Source organism: Eptatretus burgeri, chromosome 3 (genome assembly GCF_056783735.1).
Source record: "Eptatretus burgeri isolate ZD-2024b chromosome 3, Ebu_testis_v1, whole genome shotgun sequence".
Classification (NCBI taxonomy): Eukaryota; Metazoa; Chordata; class Myxini; order Myxiniformes; family Myxinidae; genus Eptatretus; species Eptatretus burgeri.
Window position 1 is genome coordinate 7,102,018 of NC_140963.1, and position 14,228 is coordinate 7,116,245.

The window sequence follows — 14,228 nt, forward strand, 5'->3', positions numbered from 1 at the left end:
ATGGAGCACACCGTGGATCTTCCGCTCTTGTGCCGTCGACCTTATGAGGGCTGAACATGCCGAGGCTGGTGCGTGAGCGGGGCGACAAAACGAGGCGTTGCCGCCATCTTGCCATGCGGCATGTTCGAACTTGGACGCTCAAATCCGTTGACATCGGATTCTCATGAGCCGCATTCGTGCCTTTGACACTTTCGCTCTCGTCCATGAGGCATCACCAAGTACTCTACTGGTTGTATGGTTTATCATTTGTCAGGTTCATCTCACTAGGGTTTCCTTCGAAACACGTAATCCGTTGCTCCCTAGTTAAGAGCAGGTTATAGATTAATTATAACATTCGTGAATGTTTTGCTTGTGTTGTTTCCCCGATGTGTCCGCAATAAATCTGGCTGATTCATATGAAAGTTGCCGCCTTGAGTTTATTCGTGCCGTGCTGAGGAACAATTCACTCGATTTGTATTTAAAACCAAAATGGTTACGGACTGGCAGACTTCGCTCGGTCTCTGACAAACCCAGTCTGTAACCGGGGTCTATTTCCCCAACTGGCAAGGCACAGGTGTACTTTGGTATCGTGATCTGAGGCGCGTAACCCAAGACCTGTGCCGAACCAGCCGGTGTTATAACCGCTGAGACGCGGTGCTGTTAAGTGATGCCGAATCTTCAACATTTGGCTGTCAAGAGTAGGGTGCGATTCTCTCCACCGCCGATCCCTATAACAATATATCTCACATGTGATTGAATATTTCTGTGATAGTGACCAGAAACCATTTGAAAAATCAAAAAAAAATAATGGCTGCCGAGGTTACCGAATCCAACCACGACGATATGTAGTCACTGAATGTTTACACTGAATTCCCGTTTCTACCAATCATACACACTTCAAAAAATTTCTCATTTGATGTGAGGCATCTACAGTGAAATTAATCAAACAGCTAGATCAATTTATATCAAAAATCAAATCATGATGTTACAGTAACTTGGTTCTTTTAAACGATACGACGCATGTGTATTCGAGGCATATATTTGGTGAAGTTAGTTAAGATGGCAACATTCTATTTTTCTGAAAACACTTTCACCCTTGAGAGTAATGTCCTTAGATGAGCAGTAAAATTCCCTTGAAATCGATGTCTGGGTTGAATTTGTACTATGTTCGGTTTTTGAATGATTCGCACATTTGAGAGGTCACGTGACTCCTTCGCCGATTTTACCAATCATAATTGACAATTGACATCATATTGACAATTATTTTTCACAATTGAAAGCATATTTGACGATCGGAGGTTACCACCTCACCAAATACAGTAGATCAGTGTCCGGGTTGAAATCCAAAAGGAAATGGGCTTTTTATGAAGCATTGTATGTGTGGATCCACCTTTGCTGAAATGGCGACAGGTGGCAGCTCATATGTTTATAATCTATGAATTGTGAAAAAATGACTGTATAAAACCCCTATTTATGTGCACCGTGGTAAATAATGTGATCCTATCAAGTTTTGTGGCGATTTACTTGGATTTGCTCAGAAGAGTGGGGTCACAAACAAACAAACAAATCATCAAACAAAACAAACATTTCACTTTTAAACATCCAGATTATGTTTTATCACATTATATTATACCATGTTTTATTATATTATATTATGTTATGTGATATTATATTATATCAATTCATAGTGCAGTGTTTAATATGTAGGAACACAAATGAATGGAACAAAATACCAACATTTCAGATTAATCAACGTCATCAGCCCCATTGTCGACATCGACACCCCACCACCCCAAAGACGCTGTTCGTGGTAAGTGATGATGTAAATTTTTTATAGTGCTGACACACAAAAATCGTCACAAGACAAACCCGACCGACGACATGAGCACAGCCCTCCTTCATAATGAGTTTTCTCACAGTTTCAATGAACACTCTCCTTGAGGACACACTCTGGGCCTGGGTCCATTATCATCCATGTGATAGACAGTTCATTGTTTGTTCATCCATGAACGTCGGGGGACGGGGAATTTTTTTTATCATTTATCATATCAGGGGACATCCCTTAGAATCTAAGCAAACAATATCTTGTCAGATTGATGTGAATGTGGCATTGGTGTCTTCATCTGTCTCAACAAAGTTTGTCATTATACGATCATCTGACAGTCCAACACTCCAGAAAGGAGGTTATACAGTTCAATCTGGCTGGTATCTTCAGCAGATATAAGAGCAAGATCTGTGGCAGTCGGTGGACATGGACAGTCCAGAGCAGGTGCTCTTTGTGAGGAGTTCTTTATGATAAGCACTGCTTGGTAGATATGTGAAGTTTCATCAACCTTTAGTGCTGAAACTACTGAATGATGACTTGATTCAGTCTCAATGACTGGGACATCACCATGCATGATCATTGAAGCCATTTTCAGATGGCTACCAGCAAATGATACCAAGTGCCAGGGGCGTTGATCACGATTGAAAAGTGGGGTGGGGGTGGGGGGGGAGTTTTCCGGGAAAATGGTCGTGAAGTGGCTATGAGAAGATGATTATTTTTTGGTCATTTATGAATTCGATGTAACCAGATGAATAGTGACCAATTTGAAATCTGATATCAAACTTCAATTTGAATTGACGATATATCAGGAAGTCGGAAAACTTTCGATGTCAGGATGACACACAATTTCTCAAACAATCTGCCAAGTTACAAACTTGTAAACCGATAAAAGTACCTTCCAGTTCGTCTGTGGAGGATTTCACATCAAAGAGCATTTGTTAACCCTTTGTGTGCTGCATGTTTTGTTTTTTTGTTACAAAAATTTCAAAAAAATCTATCGTTTTCAAAAGAAAATTTTCATCTTGTGAAAAATCTGCAATCGCAGCTCACAAAGGGTAAACCATTTGGACAGCATTGCTCAACTACAAAACTGATATAACAAACATATCCCGTTTGCAATTCTTCTTTTCAGACAGGAACTCAAAATTGTGATAATTTCAGTACTTTGTTTTAATGTGAATCCATTTTAGAGTGGGAAGGTCCATGACACGTGAAATATTTCATAACTTGAAAGGATTCCACAAAAAGTAGGCAAAACTGCATATTTTTGCATTGGGCAATGAAGTGCCAAGAGTGGTGGGTGGGACAATGGCTGTCAATCAGCTTGGTGGGGGTGGAACCTCGAGTGCAGCAGTAAGTTGGTAGGACTTCTTATGCTGGGATAACATGGACATTTCATATGTTTTAACAAGCTCAAATGAGCTAAGATCCTCGAGCTCTTAATGATGACGTCATAAAACGAATATGACGTCATTGTGATGTATCAGGTTTCCGATGAATTATCTGTGCTAATGCCCGGCTTGATTCACGCAAACAGAATTCAAACAGCTTGCCTAGTTTCTGTGATAATGGTTTAGGCGATTTCCATTAGCGGCGATATTATGACATCAACTTTTTTTCAAGGAAGAATTTCCAAAATCGGAGATGGTTACTGCCTGCACGTGGGCTTTCTGCATATACATGGCAAGTTTCACGAAGATCCGATGAAAACTCTCGGTTGTGAAACAAAAAATGACGGCATAGGAATGCCGTCATAAAAATTGATATGACGTCATAGTGATGTATCATATGTGCGGTAATTCATCTCTGCTAATGCCCTGTTCGAGTCCGCAAACAGAATTCAAAAAGCTTGCCTCGTTTGAGATAATTTTTTGGGCGAATGCCATTAGCGGAGATATTTTGACGTCATAACTTTTTTTTTAGGAGGAATTTTCAAAATCAGAGATGGTCGCTGTCTGTGCAGAGAATTTTTACATTTATGCCAAGTTTCAGGAAGTTTCGATGAAAACTGTAGGCTGTGAAACAAATGAAACAAAAACCAAAAAATGTCAAAAAAGGAATGACGTCATAAAAATTGATATGACGTCCTAGTGATGTATCATATGTGCGGGAATTAATCTCTGCTAATGCCCTGTTCGATTCCCGCAAACAGAATTCAAAAAGCTTGCCTAGTTTCGGAGATAATTTTTAGGCGATTTCCATTAGCGGAGATATTTTGACGTCATAACTTTTTTTCTCAGAGGAATTTTCAAAATCGGAGATGGTTACTGTCTGCGCGTGGGCTTTCTGCATATACATGGCAAGTTTCACCAAGATCCGATGAAAACTCTGGGTTGTGAAACAAAAAATGTCAAAAAATAGGAATGACGTCATAAAAATTGATATGACGTCATAGTGATGTATCATATGTGCGGTAATTCATCTCTGCTAATGCCCTGTTCGATTCCCGAAAACAGAATTCAAAAAGCTTGCCTAGTTTGAGATAATTTTTTCGGCGATTTCCATTAGCGAAGATATTTTGACGTCATAACTTTTTTTTGTAGGAGGAATTTTCAAAATTGGGGATGGTTACTGTCTGTGCGTGGGCTTTCTGCATGTACATGGCAAGTTTCACGAAGATCCGATGAAAACTCTGGGTTGTGAAACAAAAAATGTCAAAAATAGGAATGCCGTCATAAAAATTGATATGACGTCATAGTGATGTATCATATGTGCGGTAATTCATCTCTGCTAATGCCCTGTTCGAGTCCGCAAACAGAATTCAAAAAGATTGCCTCGTTTGAGATAATTTTTTGGGCGAATGCCATTAGCGGAGATATTTTGACGTCATAACTTTTTTTTTAGGAGGAATTTTCAAAATCAGAGATGGTCGCTGTCTGTGCAGAGAATTTTTACATTTATGCCAAGTTTCAGGAAGTTTCGATGAAAACTGTAGGCTGTGAAACAAATGAAACAAAAACCAATAAATGTCAAAAAAAGGAATGACGTCATAAAAATTGATATGACGTCCTAGTGATGTATCATATGTGCGGGAATTAATCTCTGCTAATGCCCTGTTCGATTCCCGCAAACAGAATTCAAAAAGCTTGCCTAGTTTCGGAGATAATTTTTTAGGCGATTTCCATTAGCGGAGATATTTTGACGTCATAACTTTTTTTTCTCAGAGGAATTTTCAAAATCGGAGATGGTTACTGTCTGTGCGTGAGCTTTCTGCATATACATGGCAAGTTTCACCAAGATCCGATGAAAACTCTGGGTTGTGAAACAAAAAATGTCAAAAAATAGGAATGACGTCATAAAAATTGATATGACGTCATAGTGATGTATCATATGTGCGGTAATTCATCTCTGCTAATGCCCTGTTCGATTCCCGAAAACAGAATTCAAAAAGCTTGCCTAGTTTAAGATAATTTTTTAGGCGATTTCCATTAGCGAAGATATTTTGACGTCATAACTTTTTTTTGTAGGAGGAATTTTCAAAATTGGGGATGGTTACTGTCTGTGCAGGGAATTTTTACATATATATGCCAAGTTTCAGGAAGTTTCGATGAAAACTGTAGGCTGTGAAACGAAAAACTCCACAAGAACAACAACGTGAGTAAGACTTAGAGATCCTCCACGAGGTTCTAAAAATGCACCACAAGTCCTCAAAAAAAATCTTTACCGCATTCTCCAGTCTGAAAAATGTTTTTTTTTTAAGTACAGAAACAAGTAATAAAATGTGTTTTTTTTAAATTACATGATGGATGGATGATGCACCAAAAGGTATGTCAACAAGGTAGGGATAGTCAAAAAACATTATCCATGCAAAATTATCCATCCCCACATCTTTTGTTGACGAATGGCTGTGCTTGCAAAGGACATGAAAAACCTCTGGAGTTGAGTTTACAATTAACACAAACACAAGGTGTGTGTGTGTGTGTGTGTGTGTGTGTGTGTGTGTGTGTGTGTGTGTGTGTGTGTGTGTGTGTGTGTGTGTGTGTGTGTGTGTGTGTGTGTGTGCGTGTGTGTGTGTGTGTGTGTGTGTGTGTGTGTGTGTGTGTGTGTGTGTGTGTGTGTGTGTGTGTGTGTGTGTGTGTGTGTGTGTGTGTGTGTGTGTGTGTGTGTGTGTGTGTGTGTGTCACTAAATGACCAAGAATGAGTCGAAGAAGTCTTTCCACTTGAGGAAACATGCGGCGACTTCTGGGACGATATCAATGAAAATCTGCCGATATTCTTCGACAGTGTTGTTGTTCGTCTTTCGGCTGCTCCCATAAGGGGTCGCCACAGCGGATCATCTGTTATGATCCGCATACTGATTTGGCATAGGTTTTACGCCGGATGCCCTTCCTGACGCAACCCTGGTCGCCTCTTACGACACAGGGATAAGGATTGGGTTTCACCATAATTCCAGGCTGCCCGACACCCTCTCATAGCGCGGCCCAGTGCAGAGCTCCCGTCCTCGAGCGATCCTCCAACCCGAGCCTCCGAGTAGCCGGATTACAGGCGCACGCCACTACGCCCAGTCAATATTCTTCTACAGTACACCTGGTAAATTGATTATGGAAAAACTCAAGTTCCTGTTCCAGGGATTCGGTCAGTTCTGGATACTGTTGAAAGATTCCTAGCTGAAGTGATCCAGTCAGCAGGGTTTCACTTAAGGTTGGTCGGTGCAGGTGTTGCATGAGGTCGGTGCAGCTAAAGTATTCCTTCAAGTTCACATATGCATTGTCAATGACCTTGAAAAATCGACACTGCAGAACTATTCCACAGAGTTGGCAGTGTATTGCTGTGTACCTCCCTCATATTTCTTTGGGAGCTTGTGTCCGTATGGTACAGTCAGGGGTGCTATCTGGCAATGGAAGATTTTTCTTTCTGCTGCTTCAAAGACTTCCCAAAACTTCTGGTCACAGTGGAGCACTTGGTGATTACTTCTGACCACTTCTGCCGCAGCAAGCATTCCAGAGACTGTCACATGTGATCCTTGAAGGACCTTGTTGAAATGCTTGAGGCATTGAATGACAGGAAATGAAGCAAACAAGCCAAGCACACACTTTCCTGAAAACAGGCATCTATGAATGTCATTAGCATGAGACGCAGTATTTGTTCCAAAGTCATCAGTTGCTTCCTTCAGGGATTCTAGCACAGCTTTGTAATTCTGTAAGACAGACTTCACAGCAGAGGAATGCGTGAGCCAATGTGCTGGGCAAATGGGCCTCAGATGTGGAGGGGAAAGGCTGTCAGGATCATCTACATGTAGATTCAAGTGCAGGTGCTTGAACTTCGCAGAGCTGTTGTGGAGATTGCCTTGCCTTGACTTGCCTTGTCATGCCTTGTTTGCCTGCCTTTGTCATAACCCCATGCCTGCTACCCTGTTTGCATTGCCCCATGTCAGCATCCATCCATGTGTGCCAGGACCGAGAGAGAGGGGGCGAGAGAGGGGGGTGAGAGAGAGCTGCACATACTGGCACTCACCTACGGGCACGCACCTACGGGCCCGCCCCTACGCGCCCGTACTAGTACTTACGAAATCGAGTAAAAAAATAAAAAAATAAAAGAATTGTGACGTCTATAGTGACGTCATAGCACCGTGTCCTGTCATTGGTTGACAGATAAATGGCCGTAACTTGGGAACCGCTCGTCGGATTGATATCAAACCTTGAAAAGGCACATCAGCGGGTCCCCGGCAATATTCCTGGCAAGTTTCAATCCGATCGGACCGGCGGTCGTCGTGCGTCTACCCTACCACTCCCCTACATCTACCACTCCCCTACATCTACAACTCCCCTACAAATACATCTACCCTACCACTACCCTACATCTTACACTACCTACCACTACCTTACCACTACCTACCACTACCCTACATCTTCCTGCTACAATCTTAACCTTCGCCTCCTTCCCTCCCTGCATATGCAATCTACACTAGTCGCAGATCCCCTCCCCCCTCAACTCCAGGTTGAACAGTGAAAAACTGCAACTACATCCGGACCGTTTCCCAAATCTCGATGAAAAAACAAGCACCTATTTTCAAGACCTCCACACACCTTCGGTCGTACCTCATGATAAGCGAGATGACGCTAACACTTCAATCGATGTGCGACGTCATCGATATCGATAGTGAAAACGCCCGACGCCACCGCAATACCATGCAAGCACGGCTTCCGGACATGGGTCAGCCCTGCCAAATAAAACCACCATTGACGCGTTGCAGGTGAGTTTATTCGTTGGTGCAAGCTTACGAGATTTGGAAACCGTTCACCTGGATCATGAGCTTCAATCCTTCAAAATTCAATCCTGACGCATTAGAATGAGAGGAGGGAACAAAATCGGGAAAAATCGCATTGTTCTTATGTTCAAAACGCGGACGTCTGAGGAAACACCACACGTGAGGGTGAGGCCTACTGAGGCGTTTTTCCTGACAAACGGATTTTTTTCCTTTTTAACGGACGCTTCTCGCACAACTAGTGACCGTTCAACAACAGGAGAGCCGTGTGACATCTACCAATATGTCCACCGTTAATCACCAGATACAATAAGCTCGATGTTCAGCGGAAAGTCGTTTTGTGTTAACATTCGCGGGTTGACGTGCGCGGTTGTCATGGATACCGTGGCGATTTCTCCTGACCGAGGTGCCATCGCTCTGGCCTGTGGAGACCGTGACGTGCGGGTTTTTTTGTTCACTTATGTTGCACCTAAACGGGGCAGCAATACATTTCTTCACAAATCTGTAGTTAAAAATAAAATATATATATTCAATTCTTCGCACGTTTAAAAATGCACATTTTCAACTTGCTTTGCAGGGATTGAAAGTGAAACGTTGCCCGATGACGTCACCGTCACGGTGTGCTTGTTCAACCAATCAGAGGTCGCTGTTTGAGGACGTGACATTGCGGAAGAAAGAAACACAAAGTGCATTGTGGGTACACGTGGTTGCTCCAGGTCGGACTGGAGGAGGTATTTTCCTCATAAACAATGCAGTGTATCGTACGTTTGGCCGATACAAAGCTGAGAGGATTGATTTGGTTCACTGCAGTCGGTTCGTAGAAAGTGAAAGAGATGGAGAGACGAGCTGGTTGAGATCAAAAGTGTTATGGAGGTGAGTGACACGGAATTTTCACCACCGGTGCGATTCATGTAGAATTTTTTTTTAAATAATTATGACGTCATAGGCCACGTGGTGTGGCAGCCATGTTGGGGGGAGGGGAAGGAAAAATTTTGGACCTCTGTATCTCCGAAACCGCAATTAAAGGACACATGGTCTAACAGCCATATTGGTTTGAATGAAAATCTTTCCCAAAAAATTTTTTTTCTCTCTCTTGAACCACTTCATCAGTTGAGGTGAAACGTCGTCGTTATGATTTTGTAGTCATGGGGAATATATGTTTTAAATTTGAACCTCAACGGGCGCATGTTCCAGCAGCTAGAATTACTTAATACCTTGAATATGGGATCAGGGATTTAAATCAAACTTGGTGCAAGTGCAGTCGTGGCCAAAAATATTGGCACCGTTGCACTTTTATAAAATAACTCACAAATTTTCTCCAAACATGAGTTGAAATTGACGAAAGTATTTTGTCTCCACAATTCTTTATTTCACTTGTAATATTGTTACGAATCTGGCAACCATGAGCACACAACAGACAGGTCCCCGGAGCTCAGTTATTTCGTTAAGTACAAGTACGGGCCCGTAGGTGCGTAAATGACGACTGGATTGGGGCATTTTTCACCCCCCCCATCTCTCGCCCCCTCCTCTCTCGCCCCCTCCTCTCTCGCCCCCTCCTCTCTCGCCCCCTCCTCTCTCGCCCCCTCCTCTCTCCCCCTCTCTCGTGGGTGAGGCATGCCAGTATGTGCAGCTTTGTTCCTTCGCTCTCATAAACGACGACTGGATTGGGGCATTTTTTCAATTAGATCGGACCAACCTTATCATAAATGGCCATAACTTCGACTCGATTCTGCAACCGGTCCAGACGGCATCAGCCCACTTGTCCTCAAAGCCTGCTCTTCTGCTCTTGCTGACCGTCTGTCTGTTCTATTCACCCTCTCATTTGCCCAAGGTCATCTGCCATCTGCTTGGAAATCTGCAAACATTACTGCCCTGCATAAAAAAGGTGCAAAAACAGATCCCTGCAACTACAGACCAATCAGCCTTCTCCCAATCATCAGCAAGGTTATGGAATCCATCATCGCTTCAGACATGAAATCCTTCCTCTTCTCCAATGGCTTGATTTCCGAACATCAATTTGGTTTCAGACCAGGTCACTCTACCCTGGATATGCTGCTTCTGCTCTCCCAACAATGGATGGAGGTACTCGATGCCAGGCAGGAAATCCGAGCTGCATCCCTGGGCATATCACATGCTTTTGGCACAGTCTGGCACCCTGCACTACTCACCAAACTCTCTTCCCATGGTATCCAAGGCCATCTCCACTCATGGCTCGCAGACTTCCTCTCCTGTCGCAGTCAACGTGTGGCCCTAAATGGAGTTCTTTCATCCCCTCTTCCTGTGCAGGCTGGAGTTCCTCAAGGTAGTGTTCTGGGCCCTGTTCTTTTTCTGGTTTTCATCAATGATCTCTCCAACTCTCTGGAAAATCCTCGAAATCTCTTTGCTGATGACTCCACCTTCTGCCGTACCATCGGTCAACCCTCAGACCGGCAAGCAGCAGCTTCTTCGCTCACTGCAGATCTGGATAAAATCACAAACTGGTCCAACACGTGGAACATGTCTTTCAATCCTGACAAATCTCACACTCTCACTATGTCTCTTCGAAAGGACCGTTTAGAACCCCCCCCCCATGCACTTTCTCAACAATCCTCTGGAAGAAGTCTTTTCTTTCAAGCTTCTGAGTCTCACTATCTGTCATGACCTTTCCTGGGAAAGTTACATTTCCAACCTCGCCTCAAAAGCCAGTCGCCGACTGGGAATCCTCCGTCGTGCAAAGTCCTTCCTTGGCCCTCTTGAGCTCCTGACCACTTACAAAGCTTTTGTCCATAGCCTGATGAAGTACTGCTCTCCCCTATGGGCTGGTGGTCCTGCCTCCCACCTTTCTCGGCTTCACGCTGTAAAAACCAGGGCATTTAGGATCATCGGCATCTCCCGCAATGAAGCTGAGTCTTTGGGCCTCTCACTCAATCACCACAGGTTGGTCGTTGGTCTTTCTGTCTTCTACTGACTCCTCTCCAGCCTTGCCCCCCCTGCTCTATCTGTGATTTGTCCCCACCACATTTCCATAAGGCGCTCAAGGTCCGTCAACAACCCCCTTCTGGTAAAACTACCAAAATCACGAATCACTGCTCACCTTCACTCTTTCATTCCTCTTTTTTCCCACCTTTGGAATAAACTCCCTCACTCTATTCTTTCCCATTCTTCCCTCCAGGCTTTCAAAACAGCTGTTCACCACCACCTCTTATCATCCCCCATCGAAATCCTCGATCTTTTCTACCCCCGATAATCCACCCAAGCCCACTTCCTTCAATTCCCCTGATTTGCTTCCTGAAAGTCCCTGTAATGTCCATCTTCTCTTCCCCATGTTCCCCGTCCCATCCCCATCCCTCTCCCTTCCACAGATCTCCTAGTGTGTCTGTTCCCCACTGTTTTGTCCCTCTCACTCCCGCTCCTCTTGTCTCATGCCCCCTTGATGTGCGTTGTGTGTTCGCTCTCATACGAGCCTCGACAAGGTATACAAAAAAAACAAAAAAAAAACACCTGGGAAACATACATTCTGAGGTCCCCAGCAAACATACTCAGGTCCCCAGCGTCAATTGTGACGTCATATCAAACGAAGAAGAATTGTGACGCCCCTCTCTCTCGCTCTCCCCTAGTCTCGCACTCCTCTCTCCCCCCTCCTCTCTCGCCCCTCTCTCTCGCCCCCACTCTCACCCCCTCTCTCGTCCCCTCCTCTCTTCCCCTCTCTTGAATTGTGACGCCCCGTCTCTCTCACCCCCTCTCTCGCCCCCTCTCTCGCCCCCTCTCTCACCCCCTCTCTCGCCCCCTCTCTCGCCCCTCCCCCCTCTCTCGCCCTCCTCTCTCCCCCACTCTTTCCCCCTCCTCTCTTACCCCTCTCTCTGTAAATGTATTCACAAAAAAAAAATTAAACAAACATTAATTGTGACATCATAGCACCGTGTTCTGTCATTGGTCGACAGATAAATCGCCGTAACTTGGGAACCGCTCGTCCGATTAATATCAAACCTTGAAAACGTACATCAGCGGGTCCCCAGCAATATTCCTGGCAAGTTTCAATCAGATCGGACCGTCAATCGTGCAAAAACACAAGAATAATAAAAAATAAATAAACAAACATTAATTGTGACGTCATTCGTGATGTCATAGCACCGTGTCTTGTCATTGGTCGACAGATAAATGGCCGTAACTTGGGAACCGCTCGTCCGATTGATATCAAACCTCGAAAAGGCAAATCCGCGGGGCCCCGGCAATATTCCTGGCAAGTTTCAATCCGATCGGACCGGCAGTCGTCGAGAAACTGCGGTCGCGCACACACACACACACACACACACACACACACACACACACACACACACACACACACACACACACACACACACACACACACACACACACACACACACACACACACACACACACACACACACACAGCTGGAATTATAGATGGATATGTGTATCCTTAGTCGTCAGTCACATTTGCTCAATGGCTGGGATACGGCGGCCGTACCTCCCCCCCCCCCCTGAATTGACAGAAACTTGTGGCAGCCGCAGAGTTTCTGAGGTGGCCTCAGGGTGGCCCTCAGGCGTATGGCTATCTTTTACAGGCCGTATGGGTCTCCGTGGAATTATAGCGCAGAGTTATAACTTTTTTCATTTCGAGGTTGGCTGTAGCAATTCGACAAGCCGTAGCCATGACTGAGATGTGTTCCACGTCGACCGTACGTGGGGTGTACGGTGGGCTTGCGTTATTTGTGCGGCTGCCGTAGGCTCTTATCAACGAAAAATGAATTTTGCGAACCCCGCAAAAAAATTACAGCGGCCGCATTACTTCCACGGTCGCCGTAGGGTTGTCCTAAGGCGTCCATGGGTTCACCGTACGGTGGCCTTGTGGTCTGTGTGACTACCTGCGGGCTACACAGGGACGACGCACGGTTCCCCTACGCCCGCCGTGCGTCCTCCGTACGGCCTCCGTGGCAGTCTGCGTCGACCGTGCATCCGCCGTGCACTACCGCTAGAGATCGGAGTATAGGTGTTTGCCACACACATCATCTCATTTCACCAGCAACTCAGACCAGACACATCACCATGCCTCCAAAGAAGCGATCAACCAAGGCCAAGGGGAAATGTGCCAAGAAAAAGACCAACCCAGTCCCTGAGTATGAGCAAGAGGACCAGCCATCCATGGAGCCAGAACAGGTGCCAGACACCCAGCTTGAGAAGGACCATGACCCTGATGGAGAGGATGAGGATGAGTCTCCCGCTCTCCAGCGCATTGTCGAATTTTACGAGGACCATCCCTACTTTTACAACCTCAGACATGAGAAGTACCGCAACACCAAGCTGAAGGAGGTGGAACTGGCTGAGTTTGCCAAGGAGATTAAGTGGACTGGTGAGTAGTGAAATTAATCCTGGTACATAGTTGCCACTATCAGTACTTTCCCCATTTCCTCATTTCTGTAATTCTTAAATTACTGATTTGTATTGTATTTTCATTGTCAATTGTCCAAGTATCATGAAAAAAATCCTCAATTGTGTAAATACATAATATTCACTTTCCTCTGACACATTCTAATGTGATTATTTTTTCTTTGCAGTGGAGAAGATCAAGAGGAGGTTGAAAAACCTACGTTCTGCCTCTGGCAAACTCAAGAACCGGGCCAATTCTTCGGGGAAGTCGGGCCAAGCATCCCAGCTGTGCATGCAGCTGAAGCACACCCACGACAGCTGCATGCGCAGGCAGCCCAGCCTCTGCCGTTGAGGAACAACCAGCGCCATCTGTATATAACCTGATCCACAATCTTTATGACAGATATGAGATATGATATACATATGAAAAAGAACTGGTATATATACCCACTCGTTACCGTCCATCTGGCCGCACGTTCGCCTTAGGGCCCCCCGTGCGGTCACCTTGCGTGTACCTTGCGTCTGCCTTGAAAATTCTATGGCCGCCGCAGGGACGCCATAAGGTCACCGTGCAACATCAAATCAAAGACCGTACGGCACCCCCACATTTTCGGTCTCCACTATTTCTAAATAGCCCGTGTGGCTACCCGAAAAATAAAAACATATGTGACTGCTACATTGTGTGACCGTGGAAATACTGCGGCCGCCCTATAATTGCTAGTGGCTGTAGATTTTTTTAGACCCTATGGCCGCCGAGCCAAATGTGACTGAAGCATTAGAATCCATCCCCTGTGTCTAATGGGTGATTAAATGTTCGTGCACTGCGGAGTTATTTTAATAGTCAGGGATTTC

The 14,228-nt window shown here is 44.9% G+C and overlaps 1 protein-coding gene across 2 annotated transcripts in view; it reads left to right on the forward strand.

The window, feature by feature from the left end:
- The first annotated feature begins 8,229 nt into the window (after positions 1 to 8,229).
- The window catches only part of LOC147029350 (uncharacterized), a 33,227-nt gene continuing 27,228 nt past the window's right edge, over positions 8,230 to 14,228 (forward strand). Inside the window, exons 1-2 of one of the 2 annotated variants that reach the window (XM_085872077.1) lie at positions 8,230 to 8,882; positions 13,565 to 13,985. In XM_085872077.1, the coding sequence (XP_085728203.1) occupies positions 8,611 to 8,882; positions 13,565 to 13,760 (468 nt within the window). In that variant the 5' untranslated portion in view covers positions 8,230 to 8,610 and the 3' untranslated portion in view covers positions 13,761 to 13,985. Of the gene's footprint in view, positions 8,883 to 13,564; positions 13,986 to 14,228 lie in introns of those variants that run through there. The other variant, XR_015055705.1, reaches the window with a different exon arrangement.